At 41.7% G+C, this 24,488-nt stretch overlaps 1 protein-coding gene across 6 annotated transcripts in view; it reads left to right on the plus strand.

Moving 5' to 3' along the window:
- Positions 1–24,488, plus strand: part of clec16a (C-type lectin domain containing 16A) — a 51,067-nt gene that overhangs the window by 19,695 nt on the left and 6,884 nt on the right. For 4 of the 6 annotated variants that reach the window (XM_034225072.1, XM_034225070.1, XM_034225071.1 and 1 more), the window contains exons 11-23: positions 28–340; positions 1,747–1,858; positions 1,968–2,068; positions 3,614–3,733; positions 5,326–5,435; positions 9,836–9,880; positions 12,450–12,500; positions 12,608–12,736; positions 13,019–13,139; positions 21,103–21,254; positions 22,055–22,259; positions 23,040–23,210; positions 24,323–24,457. In XM_034225072.1, the coding sequence (XP_034080963.1) occupies positions 28–340; positions 1,747–1,858; positions 1,968–2,068; positions 3,614–3,733; positions 5,326–5,435; positions 9,836–9,880; positions 12,450–12,500; positions 12,608–12,736; positions 13,019–13,139; positions 21,103–21,254; positions 22,055–22,259; positions 23,040–23,210; positions 24,323–24,457 (1,765 nt within the window). The remainder of the gene's footprint in view (positions 1–27; positions 341–1,746; positions 1,859–1,967; positions 2,069–3,613; positions 3,734–5,325; positions 5,436–9,835; positions 9,881–12,449; positions 12,501–12,607; positions 12,737–13,018; positions 13,140–21,102; positions 21,255–22,054; positions 22,260–23,039; positions 23,211–24,322; positions 24,458–24,488) is intronic. The other 2 variants (XM_034225074.1, XM_034225075.1) reach the window with 2 other exon arrangements.

Raw genomic sequence — 24,488 nt, forward strand, 5'->3', positions numbered from 1 at the left:
CTGTCCTTCTCTCCCCCCTCCCCCCAGGCCGGTGCAGGAGCGGTGCGGTGCTTCACGAAGCCATCGGAGTCTCTGGAGCGCTCCCTGGAGCTGTCCCGCCAACGCGGCCGCAAGAGGACTCAGAAGAGGCCAAACTACAAGAACCTGGGCGAGGAGGAGGACGACGAAAGGGCTGGGGGAGGAGGAGGAGGAGGAGGAGCGGAGGAGGGCTGGGACGACGACAGCAGCAGAGGAGTAGAGAGAGAGGGAGGCAGGGAGAAGGGCAAAGGTACAGAGGGAGTAGGAGGAGGAGGTGATAGGAGCTCTAAGGGAAGCAGAGCGAGTGGGGAGACGGCGGAAGGTGAGTGAGGTGTTTGTCAGTGTGTCGTTACTCCCATCAATCTGACACAGTCTCCCATAATGCACCCCTGGTTACCCAAAAGCCACCACAGCAGCAGCCCTCGTCTCAAAACAAAAAGAAAGGAGAAACTAACTCTTTAGAAGAACTAAAACTGTTTCTCTAAATGTGCTTCACTCCTAAATAAGCTGCTTTTTTGCTTTTCATTTTGAGTGCTTAATTCAATGTGCACTAGACTACAACTGTTTATAACAAATTACAATTACAACTTGAAGCCTGTTGTTCAACAGTAGGATAGATTTCCAGTAAATGAAACGCTTGATTCCTAAAAAAAAGGAAGTGTTAAAAACAAAGTGTTAAAATTGAAGAAGGCTGACTAAAAATAAAAACATAATAAAAGTAATTTATCCAAAACTTCCTCTTTTGGCTAGTTTTGAGATGAGGCCTTCCTTTCTCTGCTGTTTGGCACCTGTCAATTTCACCATGGTCACCAAGGCTACCACTTGTCCAAAACAATCTCCATGGCAAACAACCATTTCCACGGTGACACACCATCCATCCTGTGCTCCTCACCTCTCCGCCTGTCTTTCACTCCTTCGCCATGTGCATGTGCGTGTGTGTGCTTGTGTGTGTGTGTGTGTGTGTGTGTGTGTGTGTGTGTGTGCGTGCTTGTGTGTGTGTGTGTGTTACATAAACAGGTGTCAGTTTCACTCATCTGAAATGGTTCCTTCTTAGCTTAGACTGCATAGACACCTCAGGTCTCTCAGCAATCTTCATTAGTTCTGAAGGTGCACCGTGTTTTGACAGGCAAACAACACCGTGGGCTGCATAGAGACGGGGAGTTTCAAAATGAGACATTTACCATTTAGGGGAGGAAAAGCTACACCCACCCTAATGATCTGATTAATAAGAAAAGAGATAACATCAGAAACGTGTTGAAGGACAGATTGTAACTTAGATGACATGCTGTATCATTATATTCTAACATGTTTATGCTATTAAAGATGTCCATTGAAATCATTTCTTTGGTCCTTAATCACATTTTTTGAAGGGTGAGAAGGAAGCACTCCAGGCTTTACATTCACACTCACTGGTTCAAACATCCCATTTTTGTCTTCATAGCTATGATGTGTGTTTTGTTGAGGATGTGTGATAAGCATGAATTTACTGTGTGTGTGTGTGTGTGTGTGTGTGTGTGTGTGTGTGTGTGTGTGTGTGTGTGTGTGTGTGTGTGTGTGTGTGTGTGTGTGTGTGTGTGTGTGTGTGTGTGTGTGTGTGTGTGTGTGTGTGTGTGTGTGTGTGTGTGTGTGTGTGTGTGTGTGTGTGTGTGTGTGTGTGTGTGTGTGTGTGTGTGTGTGTGTGTGTGTGTGTGTGTGTGTGTGTGTGTGTGTGTGTGTGTGTGTGTACAGAGATCGAGATGGTGGTGATGGAGAAGTGCAAGGTGTCGGAGCTGACGGAGCAGAACATCACTGATGAGGAGAAGACGGCTGCAGCCACCCGCACACACACACAGAGGAGCAGGTACACACACATCTCAACGCACACAACTGTGAGATTCGTCTAGAGGCGGAAAGAATGAAAAATAACTGAAATAATGAGTGTTTTACTGACACATATCTCCTCTCTGCAGACCGTTCTTAGACATGGTGTACAGTGCTCTCGACTGCACCACCGACGACTACCACGCCCTGTTCGTCCTCTGCCTGCTTTATGCTGTCTCTCACAGCAAAGGTGGGACTATCTTTTTATTTCACTTATGTGCATTAGTTTAGATGGTTATAGTGGCTCATTCTAGAAGCCTAATGAATAAGGTTAAGTGGCAGGTGCTTCTATCATATCCATTACCAACACATTTATATCAACGGGAAACCAACTAATGTTAAACGATCCTGTTTAATGGAACACAGAACTATGAACCTAACCTACACCACCTCTCTTTTTGTTGTTGTTATTAAAGTTTGTATTTATGAACATACATTGTACATAGCTCACATTGTACAGCATACAGAAGGTCAGGCTACAAAACATGTTAGTTAAGTGTTCCTGGTTAAAAGAAAAGAGAAAAATACAAAGGTGTAAGATTACCAATCAGACACGACAGCGATCATAAAATAATAACAACAAATGATGCTTGATTAGAATAATTGTACAAAGGCCCTTTTGTGAGAGTCCCACAGTCAGGCTACTAGTTAGAGGTCAGGTATTCCACAAAGCAGTGGCAAACCGTGTCTATCACAACTGGACCTTCGGTAGACACACACACACCCCCCCCCTTCCCCTCCGCGGCATTATAATGTCCGTCTTTTCACTGAATTGTCGTCTTGAAAAAGGTACTCACAACAATTCCGCAACAACTTCATCACACCTGTTGCACTTGTCATTTCAACGTTAAAAACAATAAAACGGCATGAATTGCTTCGTCGCACTCATCTAGATCCTCTGTCTCGAGCCAGTTAACTAGCGGGCCTTCTAGAATACCCTGGAACCGAGGGGAACTCTGAAAGAATACGCCCATTGGCTACAAATCAATATATGATTGGTTGATCAAAGTGTCAGTCCAAACGTACGCTCTCATTCAGAGCAACGGCCAGGGCATTCGATCAAGGATGTAGAATACCTTGGTTGAAGGACAAGATCTGATTGGTTGCTTTCTTTTCTAACACAAAACCACTGAAATGCGTAGAGCATGGTCCGAGAAGGACAAACAAATCAACGTAACACTAATATTACAGATCAACGACACAGATACAATTCTCATTTATTCATTTTATATACATTTTATTTATATAATTAAATCGATTTTTTGTTTGTTTTATCTGAGTGTTCCAGGGTATCCTCTGAATACCTTGAAGGCCCTGACGGTTCGCCACTGCCACAAAGTAATCCCAGCTTCCTTGAACCACAGGTCCTCTACCCCTCTTGCCAACATAACCTCATATGATGCTGTTGCACTCATCGGAGCCTTCCAATCGTTAAATGTTGGGATTGTGGGTGCTTTCCAGTGTCTCAATGTCATTCTGGCAGCTGAGGTCATCCACCATTACAACTGAATGGGCACTTTTTGTCAGTTTTGGAATTTCAGGCATAAATGTGGGGATAGGGCAAGGATATTCCTACCCATGCCTCTAAGAATTAGAGCCACCGTCAGTTTTATTGGTAATTCTACCAGGTTAAAATATATATTTGTGAGTAGAAAACATGACTGAAGACAAGTGTATTATAATCTGTAAACCACAGTATCAAAGTTTATGCCACCAAATGCAATGAAACTTGCAGGTATAAACCGAGGTCTTCTGGAGCGTCTGCAGCTGCCGGTCCCTGACCAGGAGAAGAGCTGCTACAGCCTGGTGCTGGTGGAGAGGCTGATCAGAGTGATAAGCCAGGCATCACAGCCAGGTAACACACACACACACACACACACACACACACACACACACACACACACACACACACACACACACACACACACACACACACACACACACACACACACACACACACACACACACGCGCGCACACACACACACACACACACACGCACAAACACACAATGACCTGCCTTTGATTGTTTTATTATCTTAAGTTACAATGTTGATAGGTTTTTAATGTAAGCAGCCACATGTGGTCATTTCAGTGGGTTCCCTTAACTTCCCTCTTGACAAATACATTGTAGTACTGTGTTTGATTTTGTATATGGTTATTGTTATCTTTGTGTATGTTTTAAATTGGTTCCAAGTAAAATCCTAAATCAGAAAGCCTTATTCAGGAATTGTCAAACAATAACTTGACCAAGCTGGTTGTCCTCTTTTAAGTCTGGTTATGAATTACAATCACAGAAATATGTTGCAGCAAGTGAGTTTCATTATTCATTTGGTATTCTCATTGAGACCTGGGGCCTGTACTACGAAGCTGGTTCAACCTAACCTGGATATGTTTGAGTTAGCCGGTTGGCCTAATCCAAAACATACGCGCTCTCGCTAAACGGTACTACGCCGCGGGTTATCAACTCAAGCCAGCCGTGTCCTATCTAGTTAGGTGCGCGTTCACATGAAAGGGGTGGTATTTGGAGCATTCGACCAATCACAAACATGGAGAAGCGTACTGACAGCGCAGCGTCATACTTCCTGAATGAAAAGTCAACTATAATATTAGACATATGAAGAAGTTAAACTTTAAACATCCATGACTTAAACACTTTATCCAGGATAAAAGCCACAGAGCTGCACCTGCAAGGTGAATACAGCTGGCAAAAGAACAAGTGTTTGAATGCGTACATTAACAGGTTTATGATATCACTGCCCCGTCTAAAACACGATCTGACTTTAATTACATTTGTCTCGAGTGTTTCGTCAACTTAATGTGTTGCTTAAAATAATACTTCTGCATACAGTCTGTGACACTGTGAGTGTTGCACGGCCAGATACGGCTCAGCTGACTTAGATCAGGAGATATATGATACATTATGAAGTGATATGCCGCGGACTGTACTTAATGTTACTTTGATCCGGTTACTTATGTTGTGGCAGATATTTAATAAGCTTTCTTAACGCTAATGTTATAATAGTCAGATTGCTCTGAAGATGGGAGGTGATATTCTATTAATGTTCACGTTCACACAGTCGGTGATTTTTGCCGGCCGTCTTTCCTGCAACGGCAGCTTTTCTGTATTTCCTTTCTCCTGTAATATGACTTGATCGCTTTAAACTCCGCACACTGAGCTCTGATTGGTCAGCAGGCAGTGCTTTCACTGAGTTGAGCTCTTAGCCTGCAACCTAACCTGCTCCCGACCAGGTTAGCCGCTAAGCATAAGTTACCATGGAGATCTAGCCTGCTAAAAAGATAACCAGCTTCGTAGGACCGGAAAGCCGGAGTTTTCCCTGAATTTAGCCGCTAAGAGAACATCCTGCTTCGTAGTATACCCCCCTGCTGTCACATTGTCATGTTTATCTCCTGTGTGTGTGTGTGTGTGTATGTGTGTGTGGGTGTAGATGGTAAAGTGCGACTGGCTACGCTGGAGCTGTGCTGCCTGTTGTTAAAGCAGTCGGTGCTGTCTGGAAGCCAGTGCATCATCAAAGACGTTCACCTGGCCTGCCTGGAGGTATGCTACACTCATACGTACGGTCCTGTCAGCGTTAAATATGTGTCAAACAATTAAAATAGATAAAGATGGTGATCGTATACAACAGACTTTCAGTAAGCGACATCAATTAACATTCATGTCCGAAATGGAGTCGTCTTAGCCCCCATCTAAACGAATCAAAAACTCAGTATAATCACATAAGCCAACTCTCTGCACCCCCACGCAGAAATAGGTTTTTCAAACGTTCTGTTATTGATTTCTTCCTCGCAATCCTTTTCACAAAGTCGCCTCACAAGACGTGCCTGCACACACTTCAAGGTTTAGTTCCAACAAAACGCTGTTTCTAATTAAATATTTATTTTGAAGTTATAACCACGCCTTTTTTCCAAGATCATGATCACACACACACACACACACACACACACACACACACACACACACACACACACACACACACACACACACACACACCATACACACAGACCATACACACAGGGAGCTACTAAGCCGTAGCTATTGTACATATGACAATAACCTTAGAAATCTTAACTGAGGGTTATGTTGGACCTGTTGCATATCATAGGAGTAAAGCAACCCCTTCACATATAACGTTATCACTTCCACAGAACCCTAATGTGCACAGCTTTTAAATTAGTGCAGCTTCATGACCTAAGACATTTTCCAGCAGCACCAACCGTTTCCTGTTCTTCTAAACTACTCCTTATCCTAACTTGTCATGTCATTAACGGTTGTCTCCTCCTTATTTACTCCCTCTTGACTCCTCTTCCTCCTCTGCTCTCATGCTTCACGCCTGGCTTGCGCAGAAAACCCTTTTGTTCCTCTTCCTTCTGAGAATTGTTTTATTTCCTCGTCTCTCACTTCAGGGTATCTTTAACACCATCTCTTTCTCTGCAGTCCTCTCTTCTTTCTTAACAGGACTTACAGGAAGTGGTCTGATCTGACTAGAAAGTCCACTTGAAATCTGACCATCGTTCTTATTACAACAATTTGTATTGGGGGTTTCTGTTTGAAGAATTTCTCACCACTGACACAGTTTGACATGAAGCTGCTGCTTTGGCTGAAATAGTCATGCGGGTTTTCCCAGGAATAATGATTAACATAGTCCTATTGGTTGATTGTTATCTTGTGGCTTCACAATACCAAAGAACTGAGCTTGATCTAATATTTCTGTTGATGTTAAGTAATGTTCGCCATAACCCAGCTAACTCTCTTTCTGCCTCTTTATGAGGAAACAGTTGAGATGACAGGAAAACAGGCGCAGCATTTCCAGGTTTAATTTATTCAGTGTTAAAATCACAAGGAATGCATTGTCATATCTGAAACTAATGGCGCATTTCCACTGCAACGGGGTAGCCCCGTTTAAGCGTCCCTAAGCGTCCTCGCTCTGGCCTCGGACTGCCTCGCTGGCCGTCCGAGGCCGTGGCGCATTTCCATTACAGTTTAGGACCTGGGGTAGCAACGCAGTGTAGGCGGGGCGATCGGCTTTGTTTTTGTTCACATTTCGAGTTGTTCCGTCGAGCTCCCGCTGGATTTGATCATCCCCAATGAGATGTAGGAACGTCGTCACCTCCTCGGTCGACCACGGTGTGCTTTTCTTATTAGACGTAGCCATTTTTGTAGCTCCTCCGTTTACAAAATGCTGTTTATAAAAATGCTGCAAGCTTGCTTCTAAATATATATGCGACGCTAGGGATGAACTTGCGCGCGATCTTGTGACGATTCTGACCAATCAGCAGTCGAGAGTCTTGACGTCACTAGTTCAGCCCTGGCCCTGGTCTGATAGAACCACGATTTTATAGGGCCGGAAAAAGAGGGAAAAAGTACCCGCTAGCCGGTACTAGGCTATATGGAAACGCCACCAAAAACTGGCCTGGCCGCTTGAGGACGGTTAAGGACGCTTAAACGGGGCTACCCGCTGCAGTGGAAATGCGCCATAAGAAGAGTATTGGCTACTTACTCCTCTCGCTCTCTTTTGATGCCAATGGGTAAACCGGGAAAACATTTATTATTGCAGTTTAAGGAAATGACACAGCACAGGAGTGACATCATTATTCAACAGTTCTGCGGGAAGCCCTCCCAGTTATGTGAATGTCGTTGGCATTTTTCACCCTTTCTTACGAACAGCCAGTAACAGCCAAGAAAAAGTATATGAACCCTTTGGAATGACCTGGATTTCTGCATAAGTTGGTCATAAAATGTGTTCTGATCTTCATCTAAGTCACAACAATAGACAAACACAGTCTGCTTAAACTAATACCACACAAACAATTATATGTTTTCATGTTTTCATTGAACACACCATGTAAACATTCACAGTGCAGGGTGGAACAAGTATGTGAACCCCTAGGCTAAAGACTTCTTCATGAGCTAATTGGAGTCAGGAGTCAGCCAACCTGGAGTCCAATCAATGAGACGAGATTGGAGGTGTTGGTTAAAGCTGCCCTGCCCTATAAAAAATACACACCAGTTTTGAATTAGCTATTCTTAAGAAGCATTGCCAGATGTGAACCATGCCTCGCACAAAAGAGCTCTCAGAAGACCTACGATTAAGAATTGTTGACTTGCATAAAGCTGGAAAGGGTTACAAAAGTATCTCTAAAAGCCTTGATGTTCACATTGTCTATAAATGGAGAAAGTTCAGCACTGTTGCTACTCTCCCTAGGAGTGGCCGTCCTGTAAAGATGACTGCAAGAGCACAGCGCAGAATGCTCAATGAGGGGAAGAAGAATCCTAGAGTGTCAGCTAGAGACTTAAAGAAATCTCTGGCACATGCTAACATCTCTGTTGACGAATCTACGATACGTAAAACACTGAACAAGAATGGAGTTCATGGGAGGACACCACGGAGGAAGCCACTGCTGTCCAGAAAAAACATTGTTGCACGTTTGAAGTTTGCAAAAGAGCACCTGGATGTTCCACAGCACTACTGGCAACATATTCTGTGGACAGATGAAACCAAAGTTGAGTTGTTTGGAAGGAACACACAGCGCTATGTGTGGAGAATCCAAAGGGTTCACATAATTTTTCTTGCAACTGTATGTAGTAATATAAAATAGTTCTTTACAGACTTGGGCTTTTATTCCTCTTTTTACAACTATTTGAATAATTATCTCAGGATTTGTTTGGAGATTATTCCGTCCAAGAAATGTCCGATTTTGCAGCAACATTTTAAGTCTTAAAAGTGTTTTGCAAATGTAAGGATATTTCTGCTTGTGGTGTATTAAGGAACATACATATGGTATAAAACACTTGAGGTTAATTCAGAAAAGCTCCTTAGAAAAGCTTCAAATGCATTTAATTAATAAATAGGGAATGTATTTGTGATTAAATAACTTAAATCTAACCTTCAAAAAAGAAATAGTTTTACAAGTTGATTTGATATTTGGTCATAACAGTGGTTCTAAGTTGTATATTTAAGGCCTGAAGTGAGCTATTGCTTTTATAAAACGGTTACCAAGTGTGGCAATATGAAAGAAAAATAAACACTCTAATTTAAATATTTTTTATTAAATAAAATAGTCCCTCCGTTGCCTTCTGCACGAAACATAGGTGGTTGCTATGCAACAACACTAACAGCTAGCGAACATATTAGACAGAGAGCATTGATCCATTATTTGGCTATTTATTTACATTCATTTGTATGCTGCCGTTTATTGTGCAGCCACTGAAAAACTGTCCGGCATCAGTAGCATGGCTTACGTGGTTACTTGTATAGGTTGAGGTTGTTCTAGGCTGTTGCTTGGCGTGGCGAGAATATTGTTCCACTTTCTCCGGTCCCCGAGATTGGGCTTCCAGTAGCTCTGGAGAGAGCTTTCGCACCTGTGGCCACTAACGGTCATCATGTCTCTGCTTTGTTTCAAGACCTGCATCAGAAAGCTTTTGAATGGTGGTACTTCTCCAGTTGGTCTACCTGCTCTTCACGTAGCTCTGCATGTCGTCGTTTAGGTGCTTTTTTTCTGGAGATAGGCACTCCTCCTCAATCCACTCCTCCATAGTGAGACCCCCCCGGAGGTCCAAGTTAACCTTAAATGTTTCCATCTTAAGCTTTGTTAGTTAGTTAGTCTCGTAACGGACGTAATGTAACGGCTGTAGCTTTTTCTCTGATGCGGAGGGATATACGCTCATTATATCACGGCTAAGAACCAATCAGATTGCTTGATTTGACTTGTCCGTTTTATAATCTCATATATGGTGATGGTATATAAGGGCAACAGAAGGTCAAATACACACTATTTCTTAAGGGACTAGAAATCAAGCTTAAGCTGCTAAAATAAAAAGTATTGGTGCATGGTTCCTGGCAATTTGTTTCCAGAGTCTTTTATTTTCACATGAATGAGGATTTAGATTTTTCCTTGCAATCATTTCATACTGTTCACACTTCATGTTTGTGTTTTTAGGGTGGTAGAGAAGAAAGTCTGCATTTACTGCGGAGATTCTACAAGGTGAGTGTACACACACACACACACACACACACACACACACACACACACACACACACACACACACACACACACTCGCTGTTTACGATAACCAGACACCTGCACTCACAGATAACCACCACTAACCTACATAAAAGTTTTTCTTCCACCTGAACATACTGTACATAAACACAAAGCACAAGGGGGGGCTTTTTAAGCGGTAACTGACGACTAGAAACACACTCAGAAAAGCAGACTGTCTACCAAATGATACTGAAGCCAAGTGAACAATAAAGGAACATATGTATAGTGACAGAGGTGAGCGGATGATCTGTTGTTAGGACCAGTTATTCCTCAGGTGAAAAGCTGAATCAGAATCTGACCGTTAAAGTGCTTTTGTTTGTATATGTGTAATCAAATCTCCTTTATTATAACTGGATCCATTTCCCTGAAGGTGTAATGGGTCAAAGTGAAAGCATTGTCCGTGTGCACTCTATAGGATTTGACCCTTTCTGTTTCTCTTTGAGTATCTATCTTCGGATATATCAGTTTTGGAATCAATCACAGGAGCTACATCTGACCTCATGACTGAAACACTTGGATCACCAGAGAGCAAAGTTCTGTTTCAGCATTCAGGGAAATATCGCTGTATCCTGCTGACTCCTAACATAACTCGTGAAGGAGGAGGTTTCCTGATTTTATTTGAAAAAGTTCATTTCTTAGAAATCGTTGTTGCTGTCAGCATGATTTCAACTTGTATTTTCTTTAATATCAATAGTATATGAAAAACACAATTGGGATTATAGTGTAGTTCAAATAAACAGTCGAAATTATGTCATTAACAAAAAAAAGTATTTGATTAAATTATGTTTCGATCAGATAATAATAGTAATAGATTACATTTGTATAGCGCCTTTCAAGGGACCCAAGGCCGCTTTACAAGGTAAACAAACGAACCATAAGGCAGATAATACAATGAACATTCATCCGTCTTGAATCCAGAGAAAACATTGGATGTTTATATTTGGAATTAATCTAAATATCCTGTCTTTTCTATTGTAAATGTTGATCTTTAGTGATTTGAGTTTGTCTTTTTTAATGTCAAAATGTTATTCCATTAGCACTGCAGTCACCGATTTAAAAACACTTTCATAATTGTAGTAGTCAAGTGTCAGTTTAGCGGTGTCAAACAAGGAAAATGTTTTCAAATTGATAAAGGTAGCTAATAATGACTCTGTAAAAGAAAAGAAGGAATCAGCTAAACTATTATTTGAATATGAAACCACTGATTTGCTGTTTTAATAAATTATTACTTGGATTCATTTCACCAGGATTAACATATTTGGCATTTTATTTTAATGATAAGTCTGTTACTTCTAGCTGGAAGTTTCAATGTTCACTTTAATGTCAAGAGGAGCTGTTGATAGGCAAGGCAAGGCAAGGCAAGTTTATTTATATAGCACTTTTCAACACAAGGCAATTCAAAGTGCTTTACAAAAAATGAAAGACATTAAGAAAAAGGCATTTAAAATCAGTCATTAAAAAGAAAAGCTAATAAAATAAACATTAAAAGAAAAAATACATGGATAAAAGTTACAGTGCAGTTTAAGATATGAATAGTTACGTATCATACAAAGAAGAAACTAAATATGTCCTGTACACTAAACGGTGCATTTCCAATCAACTAGTGGTTCCTGTCCAGTATTTCCTGTTGTGATTCAAAACGCCACATTGTTGATGGGACGTCATTTAGGAATTCCTCTCCCACAATGTGAGGATTTGTGCACAATGCTTGTAGTGACAAGTCAGGAAGAATTGTCCTGCGATAAGAAACAGCCTTATTTAAAGAGTCCCTCGTCGAGTGCATGCAAAGAGGAATAGTGCAAGTCTAGATATATGACCTTGAATGCAAAGAACACATCCAGCATTATCCCCTCTGAAAAGGATGATTATCAGAGTGTCGTGAGAGAGCAAACATTTCTATAGACTGTTGTTTTTAAACTCTGCACGCACAGATGCATGGACAGATGAGTCAGCTTCATGGTCCGTGATTCTACTCAGCATTTGACCAAGTGGTAAAGAAGAGGAAAATCAAAAAGAGGGAACCGGGGAAAATAACAATCTTTTCTGGACACACGGTTTAGCTTGTTAAGCAAAAAACTATGAGGCTAAATAGAATCACATTGCAAGACTGTTAAAGGGAGTGATTGTAAATTAAAATATATAATTGTAATTATAAGGTCTATTCAGATTATTCCGGAAATTGTAAAACATAAAAGGGGACTTTTGTTGAATGACCTTTCCTGTATCTCAATGTTAAGGGTCTGTAGCTTTACTTTCGGTAGTCCACTACGTAAAACATTCCAGGATATACGGCTTTGAGTCAAGTGTGTTTATATTTCAGATAGAGCGGTTCAACTTGTCACAAAAGATGCCTTTGCTTAGTTTGACTTTATTCGCAGATCTTATTGTATAAATGCTTCTGAAGTGTTCACAGCTGCTGAGTTTTTCTTTCATTTAAAGGGTGTGAAACGGTCCCTCCAAATACTCAGCTGTTTTTAACTGGCTCTCGTGTTTCATCATGTCGTCCCAGGGCGAGGAGATCTTTCTGGACATGTTTGAAGATGAATACAGGAGCATGACGGTGAGTTAGCCTTCATTTGATATGACTTGTTTCGGCTCTTTGTTCGCTTATTGAACATATCCCCATGTGTGGGATTGTCTGTAATATTGCACATATTTGTGTTGCAGAGTAAACCTCTGAATGTGGAGTATCTAATGATGGATGCATCGGTGCTGCTGCCTCCCACCGGGACCCCTCTGACCGGCATCGACTTTGTCAAAAGACTTCCCTGTGGGGACGTGGAGAAGACACGCAGGGTACGTCCACACACACCTGAGCGCAGTCCACTTGTTGAACACTTACACCTAAAAACAATGGCTTCTTAAGTCTGAAAGATAACAATCTATTGATTCTGACAGTGATTAAACAACCTTGTAGGATTGGTTTGAAAGTCTCACCTATGTTTTCTAATGGGAATATTTGTGGGCCCTTTCACTCTAGTTATTTGTATTGTTTTTTGTAAGGGTCAGCTTCAGATGGTCAGGGGGACAACATAACGTCTCTAACTGTTGGTGTTTCTGTGGCCCCTCTCTGCACAGGCGATCCGTGTCTTCTTCATGCTGCGGGCCTTATCGCTTCAGCTTCAGGGAGAAGCTGAGACGCAGCTGCCTCTGACCCGATCTGAAGACCTCATCAAGACCGACGATGTCTTAGACCTCAGTAAGAAACACACACACCCACCAAATCCCAGACAGAAAGCTACAGGACAGCTGACATGATTATTTATAAATCATCAATCACTTCAGGGTGGTGTGCATACCGTAAAAGACTAAACTAATTCCTGGTCAAAGTAAAACCTAAGAATTCAAAGAAAGACAATTACAGACCCTTGCCCTTACACTCTGACATGCATCACTGACTCGCTCTCCTTCTGACACTCTCTGTGCTTAAGACAGCAGGAGATTAAAAACACAACTGTGTGAGTGTGGTCTTAATAATACCTTAACATGTGCATTTTAAAAGAATCACAACCACATAGACAGTCATACACACCACACACACACACACACACACACACACACACACACACACACACACACACACACACACACACACACACACACACACACACTCACACACGTGCTCCATCTCAGTTTCCCACACACTGAGTTGACCTGAACACTCTCCTGTTACTGAACACAGGTGTGTGATGATGCTATGGAAACTAGCATATGTGGTCTGCTCTGCTTTGAAGGATATCACAGTTAGGTGAACACAAGTGTTGCACCGAGTTTGCAAATCTTCTTTTGTGCTGACATGTAGTTGCATGTGTTTGTAGAGCAGAAGCTTTGACTACATTTACCAACACAACCCAAACAATAAGCAGTATGGTTAAATATGTGTTTATTCATTATGTTTAACCTCCAACTTTCATAAGGACCCAATATCTCCCTCAGGGCCGGCCCTGACCAATTTGCCGCCCTAGGCAAGATTTTAGCTGGCGACCCCCCCCCCCCCCCCCCCCCCACCCCCCCCCGGTAGTGGCATGACCACCAAAACAGAAAGATGCCCCCGGGAAGACTTTTTTTTTTAAATATTGAAGTTGAAAGCATCAATCTGGTGCACTTTGAGAGCAACATGAAGAGATCTATGGATACATCTCTCAACACCCAGATGAAACACAACTGTAAACAGATTTTCTTTTTCTTTATGGATATTTTACAAATCACTCCTCTTTCAAACTGTATTCTTGTTTATTAATAACAACTTTTTTGTACTGTCAGTATTTTATACCTGTTTTTCACCTATTCTCTTATTTTTGTATAACTATAATGATCATATAGAGGTGTGCCTTTACCTCACTGAGCTGAGGTTATCAGAGCCTCTCAGTCTTTCAGGAGAGAGCTCTCTAAAGCTCTCCCCCCCCCCGCGGCCGCTTACAATGTAAATTCCAATGTTAATAAAAGCACACAGAAGCTGTGTATGTTTTTTGGGAGTTTGATTTATTTTAAATGAATACAAATACAAAATAAATTAAAACCTATAATTGCACACTAAAACCATTATTTTAAAAAAAAGAACAATTTCACATAAACCTTTTTACTGGGGCAGTTCAACTTGATTTTGGGGGGGGTGTGCCATAGTTTATGGGCGCTGTACGCGTAGTTCTGTTAGTATAAGATAATAAGATGTACTTTGTTGATCCAAAATCGGGAAATTGTGTATTATGAAAAAAAATATATATATATTTTTAATTTCTAACTTATTTTTTATTTTTTTTTTCGGCGCCCCCTATGGGTTGATGCGCCCTTAGCATTCGCCTATACTGCCTATGCCGAGGGCCGGCCCTGATCTCCCTGCTCTTTAATCAATAAGATGTGAAGTAATGAACAATGTTGGTGTCTGCCAATTTGTCTGCCAATGTTTTAAACATCATTTAACTGTTGAACGGTTTAGTGCCTGAAAGCAGGTTTTTTTGTGCCTACCGTGTCTGATCATTTAAAAGGTTGTCCTTTAAAAATCTCATACCATTAAATCCTTAATTACCAGTTTATTGGTAACACCTGTACAATTGAATTGAATCCAGTACAGATGTCCTGGTATCCAACTGTTGACATAAAAATGTGTTTGTGCTGCCAGTCAGACCCTTTTAATGTTCTTATCTACAGGAGACCGAAAGTGAGGTTTTAATCATACCTGCTCTTTGATTGTTTACTAAAAACGGAGTATTATGCCGCAGTTGTCTCATCATCTAGGAATCCTGCGATACAATTTTCTTAGAACAAATGAAGGATGTTCAACCTACTCTTAAGGGGCTGCTGATCTAACACTGTTTAAATTAGTAATCGTTTAACTAAGCTGAAGAGTGTCCTCGGGTCAGCTTCTGAATCCCTGGAATGAAGTGAGTATTATTAGCAGATCACTCGCTGGTTTTTATGTGTTGGTGTAGATGTGAGTGTGAATCGTCTAAATGTGTCAGCATGGCTCCCTCCATACTAGTGCTATAAGTTAGATGACGTGTTTTAGAGATGTATATCTCCTTTTTATAGCATCTATATTACTGCCCTGTTGAACTTTATAACCTTTGTCACTAAAACAATTAAAAGGCCATTACTTTCAGTTTGAGAGTAGACAGGAAGGCCGGCCCCCTCTTCTTTGAAACGAGTTTCCTCATTATTTTTATTTCAGGTTCATTTTAATTAGCAGAACATCTCAGAAAGAAAGTGTGGGCTTACCACAAAATCCCCAGTATGTCACACTGTGTGGATATTAGGTTTATTTAATGATGCAAACAAAGAAAGTCTCTTTTCCTCTTTTTTACTTTCTTTGCGCGATTCCTTTTATTCTGTATAATATACAGTCAGGATTTAAAAAAGCGTAGTATTACATATATTTGGTAAAAGGTGATCATACTGGTGCCACTGATGTTACTGGTGCCACTGTGTCACATAATATGTATATATTTACTCTATTTGTGATGACAAATTATTAAAAATGGTGGTAGGAATATTAATAATATCACTTCTTCACTAGAATTTTACCCGTAGAGAAGAGTTCATTGTAAATTCCACAGGCGTGTTTACGTAGCAGTGATGACTGTGCCGTCTGTGGCAGATTTAGATAGTCGTGGCCTTTTAAGTCTTATCACATCATCTGTGATGACTGAGCTGCAGTTTCAGTACTATTTGGAAACGCCATTGGTTTAACGATTAAAGCCTGACAGATGTGGCCCGATGAAAGGATCCGATCAATGACACAGATAAGAGGCTCCATTATAAGCTTGTATCCATAACTGACCTCTTTTTATTCATAAAAGACTTTCCACTTATGTGATTGATATTTTTGTTATGAAAGCTCCACTTTAACAATACTTTTAATTACGTAGAATCATCTATTATTTCTTAATTTCCCTTTTTATGGAGGGGAATCAAAAAAAAATCTCTTGACTTATCGATGGAAACTAAATCTTTTGAAACTGAAGGTCTCCCTTTAGTTTTACTTTCAAGTCTTATTCCGTGGTTGAAACTGAATGTTTTAATAATTCCAAATGCCTCTTGAAAGCATCCGTAGAAGATTTAGGAGCTGTCATTTCAGGTGTGAAATATCTTCCAGTCATTTTCTGTCTCTTGAAAAGAAAATGATCAATAGTCTTTGTTAAACACTAGCCAGATAACCAGAAAGCTTAACTCCACCCACTATTTCTTGGTTTACGAAGTCACTTTCACTTAAGCAAGTTGGTTGACTAAGAACACTTACAGAGTACATGTGAGGAGAGGAAGGGTTTTTCCTTGTGGGTTAGTTAGGGGACTAGGACACGCAACCTTCCACCCTCACACTCCTCTTTCTGACCATTACACTTCACACCGTCTTAGGTAGTCGTTGAATCAAATAACTTGCCTGTATGCTGTGTCAGTGGAAGAGAAGTGTCATGGTGCTACCATCAGGAACTGTAACACATATGTGCTTCAGGAAGTACCAATTACAGCTGCAGAATTAGCCACAAATGTTCTTCAAATCCCAATATTGAATAGTGCAAAATACAGTAAAGGCTAAATATTTGATTATTTAATAATTCCTTGGTACGGATCTGGATCATTCCATCTAATGTCGCCAGCCATATCAATGCAGTATCATCTTCTATAAATACATCTATAAATCTTGCAGCCTTAGTACCAACTCTTGGTTGCGTACATGTATCAGACCCAAGTGCATACAAAGACACTACATTCCAGTGATGAGTGAGGATCGGATGTCTTGTGTATTTCAAAAGAATATGCCTCCCTTATCTCTTGAAGAGGAAAGAGATGAGAAGATAAGATGGACTTTTATTAATCCTCGTGGGGAAATTGTTTCTCTGCATTTGACCCATCCTAGTGTTAGGAGCAGTGTGCTGCCATTTTGAACGGCGCCCGGGGAGCAGTGTGGGGAACGGTGCCTTGCTCAGGGACACCTCTGTAGCACTTGGTCTTGCCGGGACTTGAACTGGTGACCTTCCAGTTGCCAAGTCCCTATCGACTTCGCCACCACCGCCCTGAGAGAAGTTTGCAACTAAACCCAACCACATGTTTTGTCAACAGCAGTGAATACAGTCACTCTATTGTCTACCTTCACTACTGTTTGTGAAAGCTGGCAGGTTATTTAGGCCAAGATGATCGCTTGGGGAAAACAGGGAGTGGTGGAGCTGGCAGCTGTTGTCTTCAGATTAAGTCATATATTGCCTGGTAGCCTAGTTTGGTTGTCATGTCGTAAGAGCATGCCTTAACGATTTACATCCGTTAACATCTAAATTCCGTTAACTTCTGTTATCCGTGAGAGGTAAGGAATTCATTTGAAAAATAATTGATTGAGAGTTGGAAAACCACATCTTAAATTGAAATATGATTCCCTGAAATGTATCTGTTGGGGGGGGGGAAGTACTTTGTAAACAAATTCACTGAACAGATGCAATTTGTAGCTGTTAAATGTCTAAAATAATTGAGCTATTTGGACAGAGATGACCCGCCCCCGCCTTTTTATAATGTCAGAAGTCAAGTAAATGTTGAGTGGTGGGAGGGTTCTTTCCCCAGCTGGTCAGGGGATTCAAGCTATCAAACTTCCCCTGAAGTCTTACACCTTTTTGGTTTTCAGCATGGTGTTGCTGACGTAGTAAATCAGGGACTACCTCGCCAGCTGCAGGTACTTTACCCTGCTCTCTGTTTCAGTGGGTAACACTAGTTCCTGGTAAACCACGCTGATATTTTAATATTGGTTAGGCAGAAGGTTCTTAATAACAGAAGGCCACATGTATGATTTATACAACAAGCCACAATTGGGTCAACAGATGTTAAAATTGTGCAAATAGTAGAATAGTTCCTCCAGAGGAAACAATGCTGTAAGCAGCTAGTGAAATACATAGACGAATCCCAAGTGTACTGAAGGGCATTGATCCAGCCAATCTCAAACTATTAAAGATGGATTGGTCAGGATTCTTAAGAAGGGAAGCAGAGATCATCAACCTTAGTAAGAGGAAGAGACATGAGCCAAACTTTTGAGAAGGAAGAGAAGTTCATTGGGATCGATGCGTCACTGTGGTTCTACCAGTTTGCATTTAGAGCCAGAGGTGTGTGTGTGTGTGTGTGTGTGTGTGTGTGTGTGTGTGTGTGTGTGTGTGTGTGTGTGTGTGTGTGTGTGTGTGTGTGTGTGTGTGTGTGTGTGTGTGTGTGTGTGTGTGTGTGTGTGTGTGTGTGTGTGTGTGTGTGTGTGTGTGTGTGTGTGTGTGTGTGTGTGTGTGTGTGTGTGTGTGTGTGTGTGTGGTGTGTGTGTGTGTGTGTGTGTGTGTGTGTGTGTGTGTGTGTGTGGTGTGTGTGTGTGTGTGTGTGTGTGTGTGTGTGTGTGTGGGTGTGTGTGTGTGGTGTGTGTGTGTGTGTGTGGTGTGTGTGTGGGTGTGTGTGTGTAAAAAATAATACAAAAAACATTTATTGTTACGATGTTAAGTTTGGAAGAAACAACACGATAATCATTGTTTTAGGATTAGAAGGCAGCGTCAATCCCATTCTCGCGAACACGACACGCCTTGTGAGATTTTATTCGAGAACATACACTTGGACTGAAGGATTAACTCATTAACCAAATGTCACTGACTTCTCAATAATCAACATGCCAATTATGACATTTTAAAACATCTCTAATAGGATTATGACAAAGTGAGGACATGTTGGACGGACATGTTGGACGGACATGTCCAAATATGTCAACTTGACTACCGGGCTTTAGTTCTAGTTTCCAAAGTTGCCATGTATTTTGTTTTTCAACAAGGTCTTTCCAAAGAACTTTAATCATTGTTTATCCAAAGAACGTTAATCATTGTTTTGTCTGAATGTCGTGTACAACATTGAAAATAAGTGAGCTGTTTAAATAGAGTTTACTCATTCTATGTGAGGTGTGGTTTTGGGCAGCGTCTTCCAGGGAAATCACCATGATTATTTGTGTTTGTGGCGGAAGTTTATTGTTTAGTTTTACAATGAGCAAGTGAAAGTCTCTCCATGTCTACATTTCAATCTACTCTTTGACCTTTCTTAATATTACTCTATATTTTACAGCAAATACAGTCTGTCATGGATCTAATCAAGACTTTAGCCTCTTTAGAAAAGGGACTCTCCACACTTTCTGCGGTGTTCTATTATTTCAGCCATTATTAGGGAAGTGTTCGGCTCAACGACTCGAGATGGATAAGCATACCGTTGTTTACGGACATTCATGTCCACCAGCAGATTCATTATTATCTTTACCCTACCCTGGCACCCACTGCAGTCAGTAGGTCGCCGTGTCTTTGGGCAAGACACTTGACCCCAAATTGCTCCTGTGAGGATTGTCCACAGTATTGAATGCGTCTATGTCGCTTTGGGTAAAAGTGCCTAATAAGAAACTATGTGAAAAATATAAAACATGCATTCATGGTGCCCAGAAGATGTACCGCAATGATTGGCTCAGGATAGATGGGCAGTGTTATTCTGTTTCCCATTCCATCCATCCATCCATCTTCTCCCGCTTATCCGTGGTCGGGTCACGGGGGTAGCAGTTCCAGCAGAGAGCCCCAAACGTTCCTTTTCCCTGGCGACATCAACCAGCTCTGACTGGGGGATCCCAAGGCGCTCCCAGGCCAGCGAAGAGATATAATCCCTCCACCTGGTCCTAGGTCTACCCCTTGGTCTCTTCCCAGCTGGACGTGCCTGGAACACCTCCCTAGGGAGGCGCCCAGGTGGCATCCTAACTAGGTGCCCGAACCACCTCAACTGGCTCCTTTCGACACGAAGGAGAAGCGGCTCAACTCCGAGTCCCTCCCTGATGACCGAACTTCTCACCGTATCCCTAAGGGAGACACCAGCCATCCTGCGGAGAAAACCCATCTCGGCCGCTTGTATCCGCGATCTCGTTCCTTCGGTCATGACTGTTGCCCATTAGTTAAATAAAATAAAAATGGTTGTAATAACCTACTTATTAGAGCTTTAAATCTATATTCCTGCCATGGTTGTAAAGAGCAAATCTGCTACGTTTTGAGTGCAGAACATTGATCCTAACAGGTGTTTGGAACGTATTCAGCCACACCTTAACTTGGGTAAACCTTGCAGTTGTTTTACCTTCATGTGACGGGGTTCTATTTGTCCGTTCACAAACACTGGCCTAGTCGGTTGGGTTACGCTCCAAAACTTTATTTATAACAGCAACAACAACAAAATAGCGAACCAGCACAAGTTAGACAACAAAATAAAATCCAAAAAATGGCCGTCCATCACTCATTAGAGTAAACATGCTCTGGGTTGCCTTCTCTGCAACCAACTCCCAAACATGTCCCAACTGTTGCCTTCATTGCAACATTCTTCCGAGTGACACAGTCCGAAAAATACAAGGAACCAACACCGTCCCTTTTGAACCCATGGCCCCTCCCACAGGCTCACCGTCAACAGGTGACACAATCAACTCAAAACCACATTGCAACAAAATAATCCGACCCAAACATAAACAGGTTAACCACCTCTTAACATAATCATTCCCCATAATTAAACAAACGTAAAATAAATAAGAAATTGCATGGTTCATTTGACGGAAGAGAGCAGGAAATGTTTGGTGTGTGTCGGCTGTCAGTTGCGGAGTCAGTCACTCTGTGACCCGCTCCGTCACATTCATGTTGTCCTTTTTTTTTCAGATAACAGTGACCTTATAGCCTGCATGGTGGTCAGTAAAGATGGAGGCCAGGCACAGAGGTTCCTCGCTGTCGATGTGTACCAGATGAGTTTGGTGGAGCCAGAAACCAAGCGCCTCGGATGGGGCGTGGTGAAGTTCGCCGGCCTTCTGCAAGTAAGACTAAGTCGCCGTGTGCAAGTCTGTTTGGATGTCTTTATTAAAACCACTGATCTGCGTCTGTTCCTCCTCTTTTAAATTATGTTCATGTTTTAATTGTATGTATTCCTTCTACCTTAAACATATACTTTCATTTTTTATTTCCCATCCTGTTTTTTCTTCTGTGCGTGCCTCTGTGTTGTGCATACCTTTATTCATCAGATGTTACATTTCCTGTTTAAGTTTCCTTGGCACTTTATCTCATTTCTTTCACACGATGATTAAAAGAAAGTAAGCATATGTAATGGGAGAGACTACTTACGTAAGCCAGCATGTTTAGTCGTTCTTGGTCAGTATGGCCTCAGATAAGATGAAGTGATATTGCTTATCATTTTCTAAAGAACCTCTGTGGTGGGAACACATGCAGTGTACTGACGTTGCGAAACAGATATTGTGATTTTACAACAATGTCTTTCCTCTGTATTTTGAATTTGCGTGATAAAATGTTTCCTTCCTTTTTCTACTTTATGAATATCTTGTTAACTATTGTTTTGAACTTTTAACTGCCACTGAGGTCAAAAGTTTAAGTCACTTTTCATCCACTTGACTCTCGTCTATTATGTCTATACTATAAATCTATTATTTATGTATTACTAATTCTTGTTTTTGTCCCACAGTTTTCTCATTATTGGCATTCACTTTTTTATTCAGATTCTTTTTGTTGGCCTAATTCCCTCTCTTGCTTTTAAATCTCTGTAACGCTCTCCCCAACTCTTTGTTCCCCCTCTCTTCTTCTTCCTCTGCCTCTCTCTCAACAGGACATGCAGGTGTCTGGCGTGGAGGACGACAGCAGAGCGTTAAACATCATCATCCATAAGCCCAGCGCCAACCCCCACGCCAAGCCCCTGCCCCTCCTGCAGGCCAACTTCATCTTCGCCGACCACATCCGCTGCATCATCGCCAAGCAGCGGCTGGCCAAGGGTCGCATCCAAGCCCGACGCATGAAGATGCAGAGGATCGCAGGTGATTCAACAGCAAGCCTCTGGCCTTATTGGTTCAACGGTCTCTTTCCTTTTTCCACAGAACAGCTGTTTGTGGCAGCTGTTTTCGAGAGGCTTCTTTAACCGTACAGTGGAAATCACAGGAGATTTCAAACAGGAAGCAATGGATGAAAATACAACTTCATTAATGTACAACCACAGCTTATCAACTTCTCGTTTATGTTTAACAAGCACCGAAAGTCCCTTCACAAACTGATTAAGCTAAATCAATAGGTTGAATAATTTGTAATCACTTTATTACATTTGGTAGAAGTGAAACTACTCTCCAACCGCTAAAATGCTTCATAGCATCAGTCGTTTCCCTGAATTAGACAATGTCCTTCTTCTCTTGGATATCAATTCCTATTAATCCGTTAATAACTGTTGTGTTTTCTCAAATGACTTCCTCTACCTCCAGTTCCTTTGTACTCTAAATACTGATGGATTTACCCATCAGTCACTGGTACTTCCTCTCCTGATAGTCTGGTTCTTTTAAATTACACACAAAACTAATAACAGATATCTTACGTCTCGCCGGTGCGAGTAAATAAGGATGTAAAGGTCACCGGAGGGGACTCATATTCTCTCATTGACTAAACAATCACACATACAAAGAACAATGCTTAGTTTATTGGAATCTAATCATAGTATAAACCCAAACAGTTTGCGTTTAGTCAGCCTCCCTTGTGAAATCCTGAAGCTTTACCCTATAATCATGGTGTGTCTGAAGGCCTCTTACACTCTCTGCCTCTCTATGTTGCAGCTCTGTTGGACCTGCCGGTGCAGCCCAGTGCATCGGAGGTGTTGGGTTTCGGTCAGACCTCCAACGCTTCACCCAGCGGGCTGCCTTTCAGATTCTACGAGCAGTCGAGACGGTCGCCCAATGACCCGACAGCGAACAGAGCCGTGTTCGCCTCTGTAGATAAAGTACCAGGTGACCTACAGATCAACAGATTCCACTGCCTACACACACCGCCTTATCCTTCTGCATCAGACTCATCCTTTCATGCAACCCTCTCTGATTATATCTAGACATACTAAACCCTAAAAAGATAGTTAGATGAGAATATTTACATCTGATTGATCATGACACAATGACAGTAAGCTCAGGCACCTGGTTGACACACACTGGATTCTTTATGAAAAATGTAAATAATATAATCTTTTTTCTGGAGTCTTTCTCAGAAAGTTGCCATGACCTTTTAACCAAAATGGTTATAGAAACGTATGTGGCAAAGGGTTAGAGATATGATCTTCAGTGTGGAAGTGTAACAGTACGTCGATCTTGTTTCGATCCGGAGAGTCGGGTTCGAGGCTTTGCAAAGAAAAACAACTCCTGAGAAAACAGCTGAAATCTCTGCCTGCTTTAATAAAGTTCATGGAATTCATTTTTTGTTAAATACCATTTTCTATAGTTGAATTTCAGGTTCACTTCGGTTGCCTTTTCTGTTCCTGCTAACGCCCAGGTTTATATTACCTGCTGCAGATCATGAGAAAGAGTCTTTGTTCGTCTGTATAAAACATGAAGCTCCTAAAGCTAGGCCACATTCCTATTAAAACAATCGCTTATATTTGAGTATAGAATTGTGTTTATCACCCTTTTAGAGATCAATACAAATTGTACACCTAAGTTTATATACTTTAAGTTTATATCCCTTGTGTGTGTGTGTGTGTGTGTGTGTGTGTGTGTGTGTGTGTGTGTGTGTGTGTGTGTGTGTGTGTGTGTGTGTGTGTGGTGTGTGTGTGTGTGTGTGTGTGTGTGTGTGTGTGTGTGTGGTGTGTGTGTGTGTGTGTGTGTGTGTGTGTGTGTGGTGTGTGTGTGTGTGTGTGTGTGTGTGTGTGTGTGTGTGTGTGTGTGTGTGTGTGTGTGTGTGTGTGTGTGTGTGTGTGTGTGTGTGTGTGTGTGTGTGTGTGTGTGTGTGTGTGTGTGTGTTGTGTGTGTGTTGTGTGTGTGTGTGTGTGTGTGTTGTGTTGTGTGTGTGTGTGTGTGTTGTGTGGTGATATAATGTCCCAGCCATGGTAACTCATGTGTGTGTCCATGTTCAGGTTTCGCAGTGGCTCACTGTGTGTCGCACAGTCCCTCGCCCCTCTCCTCCCCCTCTCCTCCCTCCAGTGGGAGTGGGAGCACAGGACGATGTGACTCTGTTACTGCGAGCACTGTATCGGCTCAGAGCCCCACAGGTAGCTCACACACAGCACATACACACACACT

This window comes from Gymnodraco acuticeps, unplaced genomic scaffold (assembly GCF_902827175.1).
Source record: "Gymnodraco acuticeps unplaced genomic scaffold, fGymAcu1.1, whole genome shotgun sequence".
NCBI classification, from domain to species: Eukaryota; Metazoa; Chordata; class Actinopteri; order Perciformes; family Bathydraconidae; genus Gymnodraco; species Gymnodraco acuticeps.